The sequence below is a fragment of the Sceloporus occidentalis genome, unplaced genomic scaffold (assembly GCF_023333645.1).
Source record: "Sceloporus occidentalis isolate IW3139 unplaced genomic scaffold, rSceOcc1.0.p SCAF_1, whole genome shotgun sequence".
NCBI lineage: Eukaryota > Metazoa > Chordata > Lepidosauria > Squamata > Phrynosomatidae > Sceloporus > Sceloporus occidentalis.
In genome coordinates, this window is record NW_028316981.1 from 149861152 (window position 1) to 149880587 (window position 19436).

At 40.1% G+C, this 19436-nt stretch overlaps 1 protein-coding gene across 17 annotated transcripts in view; it reads left to right on the forward strand.

The window, feature by feature from the left end:
• The window catches only part of BPTF (bromodomain PHD finger transcription factor), a 114351-nt gene that overhangs the window by 48360 nt on the left and 46555 nt on the right, over nucleotides 1-19436 (forward strand). For all 17 annotated transcript variants that reach the window (XM_089540963.1, XM_089476724.1, XM_089476706.1 and 14 more), the window contains exons 11-16: nucleotides 132-267; nucleotides 3400-3654; nucleotides 4188-6540; nucleotides 9521-9645; nucleotides 11797-11925; nucleotides 12029-12179. In XM_089540963.1, the coding sequence (XP_089397089.1) occupies nucleotides 132-267; nucleotides 3400-3654; nucleotides 4188-6540; nucleotides 9521-9645; nucleotides 11797-11925; nucleotides 12029-12179 (3149 nt within the window). The remainder of the gene's footprint in view (nucleotides 1-131; nucleotides 268-3399; nucleotides 3655-4187; nucleotides 6541-9520; nucleotides 9646-11796; nucleotides 11926-12028; nucleotides 12180-19436) is intronic.

Sequence of the window (19436 nt, forward strand, 5' to 3'; positions counted from 1 at the left end):
ATCATTTGAATTAGATCTTAAGGGTTAGAGAGTGTCTTGAAGTATTTGTTTAAAGGCTATCCTTTATTTGTGGAAGGTACTGTACCTTTGGATAAGCTTTATAACTGAATGTATTTTAAAACACTTAACAGGTTTGGAAACAAAAAGGAGAAGAATATAGAGTAACAGGATATGGTGGCTGGATATGGATTAGTAAAACACATGTCCATAGATTTGTGTCCAGATTACCTGGAAATACTAATGTCAGTTATCGAAAGTTGCTACCAGGTGAGTATATTAAGTCTTTGTCTTTAAAAAGAATTAATTATGAGTTCATATAGCTGCGTCAAAACCAAGGCTTTTCTATGCTATGTGTTTCCAAGCAATTTGTACTAATGACATTTTCTGCTTTTAATAAGCGATTTAGGAAGCTCCAGAAAGTTGCTGTACTGTAAATATTGGATTAAGCAGAAAAAATATAAAAATTGCTTTCATGTGGATTTCTGAAAGATTTAAATACTTTAGTTTTTATAAATGACTCTAAATTTAATTTAAAGAACAAAGAGGAATTCACTCTGAATTTAGTACTTCATTCAACATCATAAACTAAAATGAGATAGAAAAATCTGCTCCAGTTAAATTAGAGGGACCCTCTGAAACTGTGGGGGTAGAGATGGCAACTGAACACTGCAGCATGAGGCCAGAATTTCCCCCTTTTCCTCCATGGGAACCTTCACTGGATCAGCATCCTTTCCACAAATGGAAGGAGTGTTTCAATAATAATAATAATAATAATAATAATAATAATAATATTTATTTAATACCTCCTTTCCAAAAAGATCAAAACTGTTTACAAAATTACATAAAAACATATAAAATACATAAACGATTTACATAAGCAAATAAATAAAATACCTAAACAAAACCTTAATACAGTGGGCCCTTGTTATCCACTGAGGTTTGGTTCCAGGATCCCCCATGGATAACAAAATCCTTGCATGCTCAAGTCCCATTAAATATAATGGCATAGCAAAATAGTGTCCCTTATATAAAATAGAAAATCAAGGTTTGCTATCAGGAATTTATACTTTGTAAAAATATTTTCAAATCGTGGATGCTTGAATCCGTGAATAAAAAAATCTGTGGATAAGGAGAGCTGACTTTATATACAACTAAAATTACATCCCTCATCCCTTAACTAAAATACAATCATCATTAAACATTAAACACTAAGAATAAAAACGGATGAAACAGATTTTCTAGACCCATTTCAAACCGGCTTTCGGGCGGGCTATGGAGTTGAGACTGCCATGGTCGCCTTAGTCGATGATCTCCGTCTGGGCATGGACAGGGGTAGCGTGTCCCTGTTAGTGCTTTTGGACATCTCAGCGGCCTTCAATACCATTGACCATGGTATCCTTCTGGAATGCCTGAGGGAGTTAGGTATCGGGGGCACTGCGCTTCAGTGGTTCCGTTCCTACCTCTTGGGTAGATTCCAGATGGTGCATCTGGGGGACTGTTGCTCCAACAGGAGGGCCCTTACATCTGGTGTCCCTCAGGGAGCGATTTTGTCCCCCACGCTATTTAACATTTACATGAAGCCGCTGGGAGAGATCATCCGGAGACATGGGGCACGGTGTTATCAGTATGCTGATGACACCCAAATATGTTTCTCTGTGTCTCCGACTGATGCAGTGACTAGGGATGGCATCTCTCCTCTAAATGCCTGTCTGGAGTCTGTAATGGGCTGGATGAGGGAAAACAGACTCAGCCTGAATCCAGAGAAAACGGAAGTACTCGTGATAGGTTCTCCTGGCCCAGGGAAGGAAATTTTTCCACCTGTCCTAAATGTGGTCACGCTCCCCGTGAAGGACTCAGTTCGCAGTCTGGGGGTGCTTCTGGACTTGTCGCTCCACCTAACATCTCAGGTGGATGCGACGGTCAGGAGCACTTGTTATCAGCTTCGGCTGATACACCAGCTGCGACCCTACCTGAGCCGGGGGGACCTTGAAACGGTGGTACATGCTCTGATAACCTCTCGGTTGGATTTCTGTAATGCGCTCTACATGGGGCAACCCTTGTACCAAACCCAGAAGCTTCAATTAGTACAGAATATGGCAGCAAGGTTGGTTACTGGATGCTCCAGGTCCAGCCATATAACACCAGTTTTGCAAGATCTACATTGGCTGCCTGTTCACTTCCGGGCACAATACAAGGTGTTGGTTATTACCTATAAAGTCCTAAATGGCTTGGGCCCAGGGTACTTGGAGGACCGCCTCTCCCCATACAGTCCGCCTCGCACTCTCAGATCGGGCGGAAAACATTTATTAAGGGTTCCTAAAGCAAGATATACTTCATCTCGGAGGGCATTTTCCATCTCAGCCCCACAGCTTTGGAACTCCCTGCCCGACGAGCTCCGCGTTGTCACCTCCCTAGATGTATTCCAGAGGAATTTGAAGACCTTCCTATTTCGCCAGGCTTTTCCCCATGTGCCTTAATGTTATCTTTTATCTCCCCTTGATGATGTATACTGTTCAATCCAGCTATTTGTTATGGTTTAAATGTTTTGTAAGATAATTGGTTTTAGATGCTGTATAGTTTTTAATTGCTAAGGGTGGTTGGTTTGCACGTTGTTGGGGATATATGTTGTTTATAATTGTTTTTTGTTGTAATTTTTTTTGTTGGAAACCGCTATGATCTACACAGGAATAGCGGTATATAAATAAAATGTTATTATTTATTATTATTAAAATTTTAAATTAAAAAAAAAACAGGGGTGCTTTCCTCCTTCTTGCCTCCTTACAGTCTCTTCTGCCTGCAAGGTTTTTAAAGCAGAGCAGAAGGGCAGGGCTGGTGGATGGTAAGTGCTGGTCTCTAGGAGCCTTCAGGCCTCAGCTTCCCATGCCTCTTTCCATCTCTTCTGCCTGCAAGGTTTCCATTCATGCCACATGGAATATGTCTTGGCTCAACTCAGAGTGCTGAAGGTTTTATCTTGCATTCCCTCTTACTAATGCATAACTAACTGCCTGGTTTCACTGGTTAGCTGGTTAGTACCTGTGACAATCAGGTGGATTGAATTGTCATTGTAATTATTACTGGAAAAGTGAACAGTACAAATTCTGTTTACGGAATTGGCATTTCAGATTTAAGGAAACAGGATTCTCAAATCACTGTGATACCTTTTCACATAGCAATCTTACATTCTAGCATTTTGGAAAGGCATGTCCACTTTGAATTTCAATAACAGTGATTATATTTCAGAGTTGCGAGTCTGAGCTGAATAAAATATTATGTTTAAGGGTGAAAAATAATGTCTGAACACTCTTGGTACCTTACTTTCCTTAATGTATGACAACCTTAGAGTTTTATACTGACAGAAAGTTTTAAAATCCTGTAAATAAATGCATGCTTTCTTATTAGCAAAGGATGATACTGCTGACATCGCCGAAAAACAGTGTGAACTGGATAAAAGGAAAAATCCAGCAAAAATAAAAGCAGAGCATGGTTCTTTGAAAAATAGAATAAAAAACTTCCGTGAGCCGCACAAAAAGGACCAAAAAGAAACAGAAAATTCTGAGGCCACAAAGAAATGTCGCACTAAGCAGGAACTTGAATCGAATGAAGAAAAAGAAGAAATTAACAAACATTTGGAAAAATCAGATCATGCAAAAGAAGGTAATAAACATTTTATCCATTTTGTTGGGTGGGTTTTAGCCTTTTATTAAATTAATGCTGCAGAATCTGTGTACAGTGTAAAATGTGTATAGTAGGAAATTTACCCAGTGTTAACCAAGGTTGATAATAATGATTTTGATTTTGGTTTGAATGGAATAAATATCTGTATGGTAGTCTCAGCAGCATTCTGTGATTCAGCATGTGGAGTTGTGTTGCCTAGCAAACATCGTAATTTATAGTGTTGTCATAAGTCTGAAAACAGTCCGAAAGATAAAAATTTCTTGTTGAATATAGATATATGGCACTTTTAAGTTCTGTTGTCCCACATGACCCTATATAAGTCACCTGGTTCCACACAGTTATGTGTTCATATTGCATTCCATCAAGTGGGAATGATTTACAAAACATGAGTCTTTTTAGTGAAGTAGTACGATGTTCATACATGAGAGAGATATTAATCAGCCACAATTTAGTTATGTAAATATTACTTTATGTACCAAAATGTCTTATTGATTTAAAATTATTGTTCACAGGGGAAAAAGAAGTTGGTGAAAATGATAAAAGCATCAAGGAAGAACCTATGGAGGTAGATGAAGTGAAAATGGATACCTCCACAAAATGTGAAGAAAGCCCAATCAGTGCCGATTTAATCAATGTTAGTGAGGGTTTTCACTTAAGGACATGTTACAAAAGGAAAGTTAAAACTTCAAAACTAGATGGACTGCTTGAAAGAAGAGTAAAACAGTTTACACTGGAGGAAAAGCAACGACTAGAAAGAATGAAACTTAAAACTAATGCTAACTCTTCAGGTTGTAAATCTCCACAGAGGAGTGTGGATGAGCAAGGGAAAGCTATGGTAGGGGAAAGAAAACAAATAGATGTTGATAATTCAGGTATAAATCAAACTGAAGATTCTGTCAAAGAACACTTGTCACCTAACAATCTGCACTTTACCAAAACCATTGGAGCTGTCCAGTCTTTGCCTTGCTTGAACAAACTTTTAGAGAGAGAAGCAAATGAAACCTCAGTTCAGTGCCCAGATACTCAAAGACTGCTAGCAAAGGATACTAATGAAAGTGTTTGTGAAGCAATGGATACAGATAAAATTCAAGTACAGAGCAATGAGAGAGACAGTGACAATTCTGTAACCAGTGATGCTAAACCAATAGAAAACAAAGAAACAAGTAAGAGTGACATCTTGAAGGACAGCGCAAAATGCTCAGAGCAAACAGATACCTTCATATCTCAGTGTGATAACATTGTTCAGCCAACTGAAAGTAGCTGTGAAGGAGCCACTTCATATTTGAGCAAGAAAAAACATGAAACAGTAACAGTTGAAAAAAAGGAATGTGATTCTGTAGAAACATGTAGTTTAAAAGATGGCCCTGGAGTGATATCCACACAATCAAATAATGTAAAAGAGGGTCCTGTGAAAAACAGTGAAGATGCATCTGAACCCAAAATTGCAGTAAATCCAAAACAGACTCTTGGAGGCCTAAAATCGCTACACACTGAGCTCATTTCTGAAAAGGCATTTGAAGCTCAAATTCCTGACATGAAAGAAGAAAATATTATGGGTGAAATACTGAAGTCTAAAATCGCTGAAACAAATGGTGAAAAGCAAGACCAAGAGAAATGTATACCACCAGGTTCCATAAACAAATGCCTTGATCACATTAAAAGTATTGCAGACAAAAATAATAATAAAAATGGAGAAGTGGATACCCAAACAGAGAAAGATAAGCCAACATCATTTCAGATTAATGGAAAGGATCCCGATCTTAAAGTATTATCCAATGAAGAATGTTTAAAAAGAGAGACACTTGCACAAACAGAAAGCAGTGTTGACTCTAAAGTCAATAATATTAATAAAAGTAATCCTTTAAGTAAATCATTTTCATCCAAAGAACCTGTGAAACCATTAATGAATGGTGATATTGCTGTCGAAGACACACATGTGAGAGAAAATTTGGACAGTGAGTTGTTACAGAGTTCTGTGGATGTAGATGGTGATTCTAAACCAAATAACACCTCTCAAGATAATACATCTGAGTCTGCTCAATGTACTGGAAGGAAGCAGTGTTCTGAAAGATCTAGTTCTCTTGATGACACATCATTCCCAGCCCTCCGTTCCTGTAATGAAAACATATATAGGGAAATGGAATGTATGGAAGTTGAATCAAATTCCATTAACAAACCTGCCCTGTCTCCTGTAACTTCATGTGAGGAATCCAGCCTGAGTAATGACTTTGCAGATCAGAATGGATTGCAAACAAATGACAAAATTGAAAACATCAATGGTGAAACCTCAGTAAAAGCTGTTGTTACAGAAGTGACCACCACATCAACTATTTGTACTGAATCCAAAACTATTTATAAAGTATCAGAGTTGTCAGGCATCAAAGATAATAAAGAGCATGTGGTGTCATCTGAAAACTGTTCTGTGTCTACTGTAACCACCACCACCACTACCACTGTAACAGCACTTACCACTCCTAGTACAGATACCCCTACTGATGTCATTTCTATAAAGGAACAGAGTAAAACTGTGGTGACAACAACAGTGACTGATTCCTTGACTACTCCAGGAAGAATGTTGGTGACATCTATGACAGTCAGCAAGGAATACTCTACAAGGGACAAAGTGAAGCTAATGAAATTTTCAAGACCTAAAAAGACCCGTTCCGGAACAGCATTGCCCTCTTACAGGAAGTTTGTCACTAAAAGCAGTAAAAAGAGCATATTTGTTTTGCCCAATGATGACCTAAAGAAACTGGCAAGAAGAGGAGGGATCAGAGAGGTTCCATGTTTCAATTACACTGCTAAGCCTGCTTTGGATATTTGGCCATACCCATCCCCTAGACCGACTTTTGGTATCACTTGGAGGTACAATACTAACAACCCTTTAAATAACTGAAGTGGCAGAGGATTATATTGAATGAATTGGAGGGGGGGTTATAACCTAATCTGAAAACTTGACACTTCAATAGTCACTGCTTTTAAATCTCAACCCCACTTTGGCTGCTACCACAATGCAGAATTAATGCAGTTTGACACCAGTTTAATACCATGGTTCCATCCTATGGAATCCTGGGGTTTGTAGTTTGTGGTGACACCAGAGTTCTCTGAGGGCCTGTATACATGAACCAGAAGGCCTGTGCACCCCCCAGCTTCACATCTTCCTGTACAGATGATGCAGGCCATTAGCCTCAGGACAGGATCAGCCTGTCCAGATGCTGGTCTGACAGTTCGGGAATGATCCTGGTCCAAAGGAACCATAACCCAGGGCATATTGGCACAATTTTTGGCGCTGAGTGGCAAGAGCCAAAACACAGCACAGCACACGCCGTATCTTCCTCTAGTTGTGTTTGCTCAGAAGAATCCCACCACAGCCTGTGACATCAAACACGTGGGTGTAGCCAGGCACCCTATTTCCACCCTTTTTGACCATGACAAGGGTCTTCTGAGCAGACATAATGGTGGACACAGATATGGGATGCATGGCGGTAGCGAGAACATGGCACAGCAGAAGGTGGGCATATAAACCCCTGCTCATCATTGTGCCAGCTTGGTGATTGACCCAGGGCAGAACCCAAGGCAGGATACCACGGGCTTGGCCCATGCGATCCGCTCATCTGTTTAGGCCCTGGCAGAGAAGGCAAGTATCTCAAAACTATTAATCCCAGAATTCCATAGCATTGAGCTGTGGCAGTTAAAGCAGTGTAAAACTGCCTTAATTACAGTGGGCACTGCCCTTACAGGAGAAATCCATTCTGGATCCCCCTGCATAAGGGAAATTCCTCGTATTCTCGCACCCCATTGAAAACATTGTTGTGCGGCTTCAGCGTAAGCTTAAGGCTGCATATTAGTGCACCCGCATATGGTGCAGGCACACTGTAGTAGCATAAGTTTTGTCTCCCCTGGTGTTTAAGCTATATTTGTTTAATGAGAGCTTACTTTTTATGGGTGGGTTCAATTAGAAAGGTTTTCCAGTTCTCATACACTGGATTTATTTTAACATCAATGTACATTAGTAGTACTGGGCAGAGGGAGGACACTTTTCCTGCAGCCTGTGCACATCAGGGTATCTGCAGTGTTTTAAGTCTCAAATGTCCTGAATGAATGTCCCTTAGGACACCAGAGTCTGGTGTACAAAAGTACCTGAGCCTGTGTGGTCTATTTTGATTACACTGACACTTAAAATGAATGCAGCACAAATCATTTGAAAACTATAAAAGCAGATTATGGTTTAGGGTTATTGCCATGACTTCTAGAGGCTTTATATAGGTTTGCCTTGATGTATGTTTGAAAATGGGTTTTTATTTGGCAAACGTCATTATATCTGTGCTAACCCATGTCCTAGGCTGCTTTGAGGGTGGAAAGGGATGGCCAATCACAACAATAATTCTCTCCACTTGAATAAGAAAGGGGAAACTTCCCCTTTAGAAGACACCTGCTTGAGGAGTCCTGAGGGCAAGTGGATTTTTCTTTCTGCCACCCTATTTTTGGCAAGATTATGTTTGGCACTAGCCACTTGTTTAAGGAGGAAAAAGTTGGGAGAGACCCTCCATTGCCAAGGGCCCTAGAGGCAAGAGATCCTTGTTGAGAGCAGTGTTTTTGGTCCCCATCAAAAGAACTTGATTCCTCTTATCCAAGTGAGTTTATATATTGCTCCCTTTGTTTGCAGATTACACCGTGGGTGAAGTGGTGCCTGCATGTGGGATGTTGGGAACTCCAGATACTCGGTGAAAAAGCTTTCAGAATGAGTGCTCATGGTGTTATAACAATATACAGCATGCCCGTGCCATATGTGGGCTTGTTATCCGCAGATTTGAGGTTATGCTGATGGCAAGCCCTAACATGGTGAATGGGGCATGTGCTAGCGGCACACACAGCATTGCGTGCCATGGGGACGCACCCCATTCAAATGAATGGAGCTTCATCATGCACAGGATTTGCCTTACGCGGAAGGGTCTGTAAAAGATCCCTCGCGTAAGGCAAGAGCGCACTGTACCACTGACCAGTTTGGAAGTGCCCAGTATTAGAAACTTCAGAGCTTTTCAGTTTGTTAGGAGGAGGTTGTTGTTCTTGTTATTTTGGGAGAACCTTGCTTTCTTGTACCATTTCTTCTGTTGGCTTTGGTTCTTTTATCAGAACAGAGTCCTATCTGTAACCGAAGTACCTGTTTGTCTGGTTGCAGGTTGATATCCAGTCCAGGTATAAATTACAGTACTTATAGTTACATTATGTGGATATAAGGGAACATGCTTTGGGTTCTGACTGTTGAATTTAAACTAATAAGATTCAATATATAACAGTACAGGTATAGATAATATACATTATTTATTTATGCAGTGGGTTCTCCACATTCACTGGTGTTAGGTGTTTCTGCCACCCTATTTTTGACAAGGACCCTGTGAAAGTGGAAAAAACACATATAACAAAAACATTTTTTTTTTAACCTGAGGGAACACCTCACCAAGACTCTCTAAGTCCTCCAGCACAACTCTGGTCAATATCTGCCAGAGGTTAACCACAGAGTTGTGCTGGTGGACCTACAAATGCTTAGAGAAGCATTCTCTCTAGGAATCTGTAAGCCCTCTAGCATAACTTCTATTGACCATAGGGTCATGCTGGAGAAACTAGAGATTCTTAGAGAGAACATATTAATCAAATCCATGAATAATTCAATCCACAAAAGTCAAAGCTGCAATTGTGGAGGGCCAACTCTATATGATTATACACTCTGCCTAGAAATGGGAGTGAGATTAAAAAAATATTTACACTATTTGTAAGACATGTGGCATTTATATTATGTACTGTATGGAAGTATGCAGTAAATGATTTCCTTTATGAATTTTCCCAGATTTCGACTTCAAACAGTGAAATCCTTGGCAGGGGTTAGCCTTATGTTGAGATTACTCTGGGCATGTCTGAAGTGGGATGACATGGCTGCTAAAGCCCCACCTGGTGGAGGAACTACACGCACAGGTAGTGTTTTAAAGGAACACTCAGTTTCATTAATTTTCAGATATAGTAGTGGTGCTTAAATATTCTTTGAAAACATGTAATATGCTGTGTAGCATGAATCATTTGAAACAAAAAAGATTTATATTTTTAAGACTGTTTGTATCATGGATGGATCCATGTAAATATGGATAAAGCTGATTTTAGACTCATTTCAGTCTGGCTTCCTTCCACAGTTTGACGCTACATCATGTTTATCCTACTAAACAGCCTTTGCTGGCAGAGTAATTGCCATGTGTGTACTGAGCAGAACATTCTGATTAGGGAGGGTAATACCAGGGGGATCCAGCTTTAGGGAACTTCATTTCTTATGCTAGCTTTCCTTTAAAAATGTGGATATAGTGGGCCTTTCCCATCCACAGGGATGCAGTTCTGGTACCCCTTGCAGATGTGAAAAAGAAAAGAAAAGACTCTTAAGCTCTATATTACTCAGTGGCAATGATGTGTGTGTGGATACGTTACCATTGAATAGTATGGGTTGTGGCAATCCACAGGTAGTCAGATCCACAGATCACCAGCACATTGATAAGGAGGATCTAATTTATTTACCTGCTTTTGTTAACAGGTTCAGTGCAGGTAAGACTATTAATTAGAATGTGTAGTGATAAAACACATCACAAGAATGATTGCTGCTCATTTGTTTCCAGACAAAACTGAAAAGTGCATATTTTTTACCAAATCCATTTATTTGTCCCAACTACAATAAATTCATTGATTTAGGGCCCGAACAGGCAGGCCAAAATAAAGCTGCTTTGGGTTACTTTGGAGCTATGCTGTTTAAATGACACACGCATCTTAAGAGGCCAGAAGCTGTGCCAAAGGTGTGTTGAGTTACAAGTTCCCATTGTTTTAGTGGACCCGTTTCACTTGGGACTAAGAACTGGATTTAGGACAATGTATTCTGGGTCACGGTATGGTCTGTTCTTAAAGGCATCTGCATGGTAGTAAGATTATCATTGATCCTTGAGTGCTGCATTTTCTGAGAATGAGGTACATAACTGTCAGGGAATGAGTCTTTGCAATGGTGGCAACAATGCTGTAGAATTTCTCCCTCTTCCCTGTTCTCCTGGCACGAGATTGGATATTATGTTGGCCTCAACTCAAAACATTCTTGTTTCCCCCTGTTTTAATGGTTTGTAGATTGGTGTTTGGCTTCTCTGAAACAACATAGACTGTTTCAATATTGCTGTTAGCAATGTTGCTGCATTATAGCAATAACATGTACATTTCTATACAGCTTATCAATGAACTCAGCACTCTGTAAGCAGTTTGCAATCTGTAAGCTAATTGCCCCTAAAAAGCTGGGTTTTCATTTAACCGACCTACGAAAGGATGGAAGGTTGAGTGAACCTTAGAGCCCCTGGGATTGAACTTAGAACCTTGTGGCTGCTGTTCTGCCACCAGGGCTCTCTGGTGCATGAACTCTCATATATAAAGTGGGCTAAAATATTGAAATAAATGCACCACATATTTGGGGAAAGTTGGGTTGTTCTTAGCCACCATCAAAGAACAACCATCTTTATCTTTAGGTTTCTTTAGCTTTTAGACATATATTTTTTTCGTGCATCTCCTTATATGTACCACTAGATATGTTTTTCTTTGTGATATTTGAAGTGGGAAACGCTTTTAAGTACTCCCTGCAGATTAACGTTGCAAGACAAAATCGAATTGTGTATTGTAATTGTGGTCAGTCCACCTGCATGTCCCAAGAAGCCTATATCTCCAGGTGGGTCCTCAGATACAGGGTGTCCTGGGAAGGCTTGTTTGGAATATCACATGTCAGGTGGCACAAGCAGTTCTCCAAGCCAGCCTTCCCAGAACACCCTGGCATTGAGGATTCAGGGAGAGACCAGGCATGAAAGAAACCAGCTGCTTGGACCCAGCAGCCTTTCTGTCCCAATGGCACAGTGAAAGTTTTTCTCTCCTGTGCTGCTGCTGCACCTACAGCCATGTACCTGGAACTGCTGCCTACAGTGGCATATTATACCAGCATTCCAGCCTTTAGTATAGTTTAAAATCTTTCCTTTTTTTAACCAACACATCAGTATTTGACCACTATTTGTGGCAAAGAACTTACCTAATTAATCTGTTGCCCTTTTGAAATAATTTTTATAGAAACATCGGAAACAGAAATTACAACAACTGAAATTATCAAGCGAAGAGATGTTGGGCCATATGGCATTCGATCTGAATACTGTATACGAAAAATTATTTGTCCTATTGGTGTTCCAGAGGCTCCAAAAGGTAAATGGGTATATACGTTCCCATACTTCTTTAAAAAGTGGTGTGTTTTGATTTGAGCCCTTACTGAAATTAAAGCTTCGTATTTATGTAATCTCTTGTTCAGAAACTCCTACACCGCAAAGGAAAGGTCTTCGATCAAGTGCATTGAGGCCTAAAAGGCCAGAAACGCCAAAGCAAACAGGTCCTGTTATAATTGAAACCTGGGTGGCAGAAGAGGAATTGGAGCTATGGGAGATAAAAGCATTTTCTGAAAGGTAAACTGACAGAATGAAGTTCTTTGAGTTACTTGTGTCATACCTAGATGTGTTAATATTGCTTCACCTTTGCAGTATTAGATCTCGTCTAAAACATGTTTTCAGCTCAAAAATAACATTGAACTATACATGCAGTCTGATAAGTAGAAAGTGAACAAAGCTGTTTTACAGCATTAAATAGATGTTCCTTCCATTGACATTCTCTCCTGTCAGTTAATATGGGAAAAAATACTAGAGGCATGAAGCCAAATATTTGGTTATCTTATTCCAACCACTATAGCGGTGACTATTGAAGTTGAGATGCCAGAATGTTAACTTTGCAGTCTCTTTTTTGTTCCCAAAATCCTACTATGGCCCGTTCCGCATGGGCATAAAGTACGCGCTCTGCGCGTACTAGGGTTAGAAAGGGGTGTCACTTCCTGATGCCCCTAACTCTAATACGCGCGGAGCACGCACCAAATGGCAGCGCCCATTCCACATGGGTGCCACCATCTTGACGTAGCGGACGCGTTGCATCCGCACATCGCGCGGCACATATGACGCCGCGAGTGCACCATTGGCGCCTTGCGACATCATAATTGCGCCGCAAAGAGAAGCGCCATTTTGGCACTTCTTATTTGCAGCGCGGAGGACCCGCACAGTTTGGACACTGGGGCTCCTCCGCGCTGCAAATGGTGGCAGCAGCAGACTGCCCGTTTTGGGCGGTCTGTAAAGCGCCTATCTCTGACATTTTTACTCTAGCTGTACTGGTTCCCTTTGTTATCTCTGTATTGATTTTTCCTTTCTTTTTGATCCATCTTTTCTCTAACCACCCACTTACTCTATACTTGTTCAAGAGTCTTCACTCATCCCTACACACTGATTTCTCTGCTCTTTTTGTCCCGACAAGAAACTCTTAGGCCTGTTACAGACTGCCAAAATAAAGCTGCTTCGGGTCTCTTTGGAGATATGCTATTTAAATTATGCATGGGTCCTAAGAATCTGGAAGCTGCACCAAAGCTGCCCTCCAGTGCTTAGGAATGGAGTGTGGCTTTGGTGCGACCTCCAGACTCTTAGGACCCATGCATAATTTAAATAGCATATCTCCAAAGAGACCCGAAGCAGCTTTATTTTGGCAGTCTGTAACAGGCCCTAGTTTCTTTACATCCTATTTCTTGTCTCCATCTGCTTTTGATTCTCATCCCACCACTTTATGTATCATTTATTGATTGGTTTACTCCTTGAGTTCATTCCTTAGACACCATTCATCTGAGCATCTGAACTAAAAAATTCAGGAATTTAGGCACAGTTTAACAATGATGTGAAAGACTGGTTCATATAATATTAGACACACTGCTTGGTAATTATTGTGTGATAACTAGTATTATTTTTTTTAATTAAAGTTTATTGAATTAATAAAACAAACATACATACATACTTATCAGTACACAATAAAACAAGTACACATTTGAGCATACAAACATATTCAGTAGATCATACCTTCATATTCCTTCCGTACACCTTCCTTAGAGAATATTTCTCCTCACTTACTAAGAACTTCTTATCTTCCCTAAATCTCTAGCATCTTTAATAATCTATTCCTATTCCACTATATTCTAACTTCCTTTTCCACATTCCTTCTCATTCTATCTCACTTTATCTGAATTCCTTACTAACATCCATTCTTCTTTCTTCATACTATCTACTATCATTCATAAAACTTCCTTCTCCTTTGTACACTGTTTCTGTAAAACTTAAAGTAGTAGTAACTTTCTATCTCCACTATAGATAGCTTTTGTAACTTCACTCGATCAATTACACATTCATTGAACAACAAAAAATTGACAAGGCTATATGAGCTTAAACTGTATCATTGAGGCCTAAAGAGTTATACTCTACTTTTAGCGAGAGCTATAATATTCCCAATTGATATTACAATCCATAATATTCCCATATACACTTATATTATTTACAGTTTGTTCATTCAGTATTTCTTCTACATATTAAAGTTCCAAGTTTTCTTAAGATATTCCAACACAGGTTTCCATGTTAGTTCCACGCCACATGACGTCTCTCCTCTTAACACTGATGTTAATTTGTCCATCTCTATTGCCTCATAGAGTTTAATTAGCCAGTCTTTTTTGTCGGGCATTTTTCCATCTTTCCACTTCTGCGCCAGGGTTATTCTTGCTAAAGTAACCAAGTAAAACAGGATCTTACCATATTTTTTCTCTATGACTTCATCAAACATATTCAGTAAGTACATTTCAGGTTTTTTCTGTAGGGGGGTTTCCAATATTTCTGACAGTGTGTCATTAACTATATCCCAATATCTCCCAATTTCTTTGCATGACCACCAACAGTGAAAGAAAGTGCCTGGGTCTTTTTTGCACTTCCAACATAAGTTACTACTGTTTTTGTATATCTTAGAAATTTTTTCAGGGGTTAAATACCAGCAGTAATATACTTTATAACAGTTTTCTCTTATTCTTTGTGATACTGTATATTTTGTAGGATTACTCCAAGATTTTTCCCATTTAGCCAATTCTAAACTGTGACCAATGTTTTTTGTCCACTTTATCATCTCTTCTTTAACTATCTCAGACTCTAAACTTTCTTCCAACAAAATTTTGAAGATTTTCCCAATTAGCCCTTTTGATTCTGAGGTAATGATTTTAAATAACTCTGGTTCTTTATCTTTCTCCACAAACCCAAAATATTTTTTATCTAGTTGGGAATCTTTCAAAAATTTGCCTATGTGGAAACCAATTAATAATGTAACCTTCTCTTGCCAATTCTTCCTGGGATTTTAACTTCACTTCCTTTCTATTACCTTTCAACAATACTTTGTTGGTGAGCCAGCCTTCATCTTGGATGGTTTCTTTTCTCTGTAGGGCTTCGTGCGGAGATACCCAATCAGGCACTTTCGATACTAGTCGGTTTCTGTACTTCTTCCAAACATCTATTAGTGAGCTTCTAATGTAATGGGTGTTGAAAATGTTGTTGATTTTCTCTTTTCAGTACATGAGATAGGCGTGCCACCCAAAACAAAGGCCTTCTCCCTCTATAGCCAACAAACCACTGTTTTTAAGAGTAATCCATTCTTTCAACCAGACAAAACAACAGGAGTCATAATATAATTCCAGGTTTGGTATCCCTAAACCACCTCTTTGTTTCAAATCTTGTAATATTTTTAATTGGGTTCTGGGTTTTTTCCCCTACCAAATAAAAGAGGAGAGTTCTCTGCCAATTTTTAAAAGTTTTCTTTTTAATCGATATCAGGATCATTTGGAAGTGGAAAATTAGCTTGGGCAATGCGCTCATCTTAAATGCTGCTATTCTACCAGACAATGATAATTTCATTCTGCTCCATTTCCTCATGTACTTTTTAATTTGATCCCATGTAATTTTGTAGTTCTTATCAAATAAATTCATATTTTTATTGGTCTGACTTATTCCCAGATATCTTACTGATTTTTGGACTTTTATTCCCGTTAAGCTGTGTATTTCTGATTCCTCTATTGGAGTAAGGATTTTAGTTAAGAATGCTGATTTTTCCTTATTAATTTTACATTCAATAATCTCCCCAAATTCTTCAAATTTCTTCATAACTAATTCCACACTACAATTAGGTTCATCTAATATGACGGCTAAGTCATCTGCATATGCTCTTATTTTAAAGTCATGTCTTTTAATTTTAAGGCCTTTAATTTCTTTATCAAATTTGATGTCTTTAATTAACAGTTCTATTACTAAATTAAAGAGTAAAGGGGAGAGAGGGCATCCCTGCCTCGTACCTCTTTCTATAGAGAAGGTTTGAGATCTCTGACCATTCACGCATACTTGAGCAATTTGCTTTTTGTAAATTTCCTTTATCCAAACCCCAAATTTGTCTCCTAAATTCATTCTGTCAATTATTTCGTGTATAACCCTCCAATTCACAGTATCAAAAGCCTTCTCAAGGTCGGCAAACAGTATTCCTAATTTCCTATCACTATGTTGTTGGTAAAACTCTAATGTGTTCAAAATTATCCTCAGATTGTCACCCATGTACCTCCTTGGGAGAAACCCCCTTTGATCTATGTCAATCCAATTTTGCATACAATTCTTTAGTATACTAGCGAAAATTTTGTAATCTTGGTTGAGGAGGGAAATGGGCCTATAGTTTTTTGGGTCCAAAAGATCTTTACTCTCTTTGGGGATAACCACAATATAAGTTTCAGTCCACGTTTGGGGAATTCCTTCCTTTAGGATGGCATTCATGATATTCCTAAGAGGATGGATCAATTCATTCATGAAAATTTTGTAAAATTTGGCGGTGAAGCCGTCAGGGGCTTGGTGCCTTGCCTTCCTTACAACTTTTTATTGCTTGAATAATTTCCTCTATAGATATATCTCTATTTAGACTATTCATTTGCTCTTCTGATGGTGTACATAGCTCAAATTTATCCAAATATTTCCCCATCTTCTCTTTATCTGTAGTCTGTGATGTATATAGCTTCTCATAAATGGCATGGAAGACTTCTCTTATGCTCTCATTCTGAAAAAGTTCCCCTTCTTTATTCTTGATCTCTGTTATTATGTTTCTATTCTTTTTCTCTCTCAACTTTACTGCTAATCATTTACCAACTTTGTTCGAATGTTCAAATGTAGTTTGTTTCGCCATTTTTAAGTTTTTCCCTATTTCTGATACATTTTCCAAGTCAATTTGTTTCCATAGTAACTTAATCTCTTCGTTAATTCTCTTATTAGAGGGATTTCTTTGTAATATTTTCTCTTTCCCTTCTAATTTTTCATATAAAGAGTTTTAATTTCTCTTGTTTTTCCTTTTTCATTCGTGAATTTAGTTGTATCAGACAGCCCCTCAAAACTGCTTTCCAGGCATCCCATACTATAGTGGTTTTTGTATCTCCTGTCATATTTTCTTTAAAATATTGATTAATAGCCCTTTTTATGTTAAGAATAGTATCTTGGTCCTGTAGTAATTCCTGAGTGATGTCTTTCAGAATAGAATGTATATTCATTGTTATTTTTTTTATATCCTTTTTATTATATGTTGTACATTGTCTTCACAAACATAAAACATCATACATCATACACGTTTTACTCGTCCAATTACATTATTTCCCCCCCCCCCCTTGATCCCTTCTTTTCTCTGGCTTGTATGATTGAATTCATGATGACTTCTTGACCACACTTCCTTTCCCGTTGATGACTGGAATTCCGTCTTCTTCTATTACCTTTTCCCTCTTCTTAATAATTTCCTGTGACTCTAATAACCTAAAAAAAATAAAACTCTAAATAGTTTCCTCCCACGCTATAAATTGCTTAATTTACAAACAGGTATTCTATATTTGAGGGAGTTCTTCTTCTGTCTACAGTACTCTTGTGTATCTCCCTCTGACATATCAACTAAATAGAGCAATAATAATAATAATAATAAAATTTTTATTTATACCCCGCCCTTCCGAATGATCAGGGCGGCTAACAAAGTGCACCGAAGCGCAAACAGAGTACAAGGTTAAAAACAAACACAATATTAACAATCCATAAAAACAATAAAAAGCCCCTTAGCCCAACCTCACGGCCACGAGAGAGGAGGGAGGCCCACAGGATGTTTTAAACGGGGAATGCCTGATTAAATAGGAAGGTTTTTAAGCCCTTCCTAAATTGGGCCAGGGTGGTGGATGAGCGGAGCTCCGTGGGCAGCGTGTTCCAGAGGGCTGGGGCAGCTGTGGAAAAAGATCTTCTGGCCGTAGCAGCCAACCTAGCCCCAGGCACCTTCAGGAGTTGCTGCCCGGATGTTCTGAGGGTGCGAGGCGGAATGTACGGGGAGAGGCGGTCCTTCAGGAATCCTGGACCCAAGCCATTTAGGGCTTTATAGGTAATAACCAACGCCTTATATTGTGCTCGGAAGCGAATGGGCAGCCAATGGAGATCTTTAAGCACAGGTGTTATATGGCTGGTCCTGGGAGCACCAGTGACCAGCCGTGCTGCCATGTTCTGCACCAGTTGCAGCTTCCGAGTTAGATATAAGGGTTGCCCCATGTAGAGTACATTACAGAAATCCAGTCTCGAAGTTACCAGAGCGTGTACCACAGTTTCAAGGTCCCTCTGGGCCAGGTATGGGCGCAGCTGGCGAATCAGCCGAAGCTGATAACAGGTGCTCTTGACTGTCGCATTCACCTGAGCAGTCAGGTGAAGGGAAGAGTCAAGAAGCACCCCCAGACTGCGCACGGAGTCCTTCACGGGGAGCGTGACCCCATTCAGGACAGGTGGAACCACCGTCATTCCTGGACCAGGGGAACCTATCACTAGTACCTCCGTCTTCTCTGGATTAAGTTTGAGTCGGTTTTCCCTCATCCAGCCCATTACTGACTCCAGACAGGCCACGAGGGAAGAGACGCCATCCCCGGTCACTGCATCAGTCGGAGACATAGAGAAAATAATTTGGGTGTCATCAGCGTACTGATAACCCCGCGCCCCATGTCTCCGGATGATCTCTCCCAGCGGTTTCATGTAAATGTTAAATAGCATGGGGGACAGAATGGCTCCCTGAGGGACCCCAGTTTTAAGGGCCCGCTCACTGGAGCACACGTCCCCCAGCTGCACCATCTGGGACCTCCCAGAGAGGTAGGAACGGAACCACTGAAGCGCAGTGCCCCCAATTCCCACCTCAGCCAGGCGCCCCAGAAGGATACCATGGTCTATGGTATCGAAAGCCGCTGAGATGTCCAAGAGCACCAACAGGGACACGCTTCCCCTGTCAATGCCCAGACGGAGATCATCGACCAAGGCGACCATGGCCGTCTCAACCCCATGACCCGCCCGGAAGCCAGTTTGAAATGGGTCCAGATAATCCGTTTCATCCAAGACCCCCTGAAGCTGAATCGCAACCGCCCTCTCGATCACCTTCCCCAAGAATGGCAGCAGCGACACCGGCCGATAATTATTATGAACCAGGGGGTCAAGGGAGGGCTTCTTTAGGATCGGTCTTACTATGGCCAATTTAAGATCCGATGGAAATCGCCCATCCCTGAAAGATGTATTTATTATCCGGCGTAACAAAAGTGTCACCGCCGGTCCCCCCTGGGCCGCTAACCATGAAGGACAGGGATCAAGAGAGCAGGTTGTTTTCCGAACACTTCCGAGGATCTTGTCCACATCCTCGGTACTCACCGACTCAAACTGATCCAGAATAATACAGTCTACGGAGGCTCCGGACACTTCTACCCTGGGTTCTGCCATAATGTCGGCGTTCAGACCTTCGCTTATACG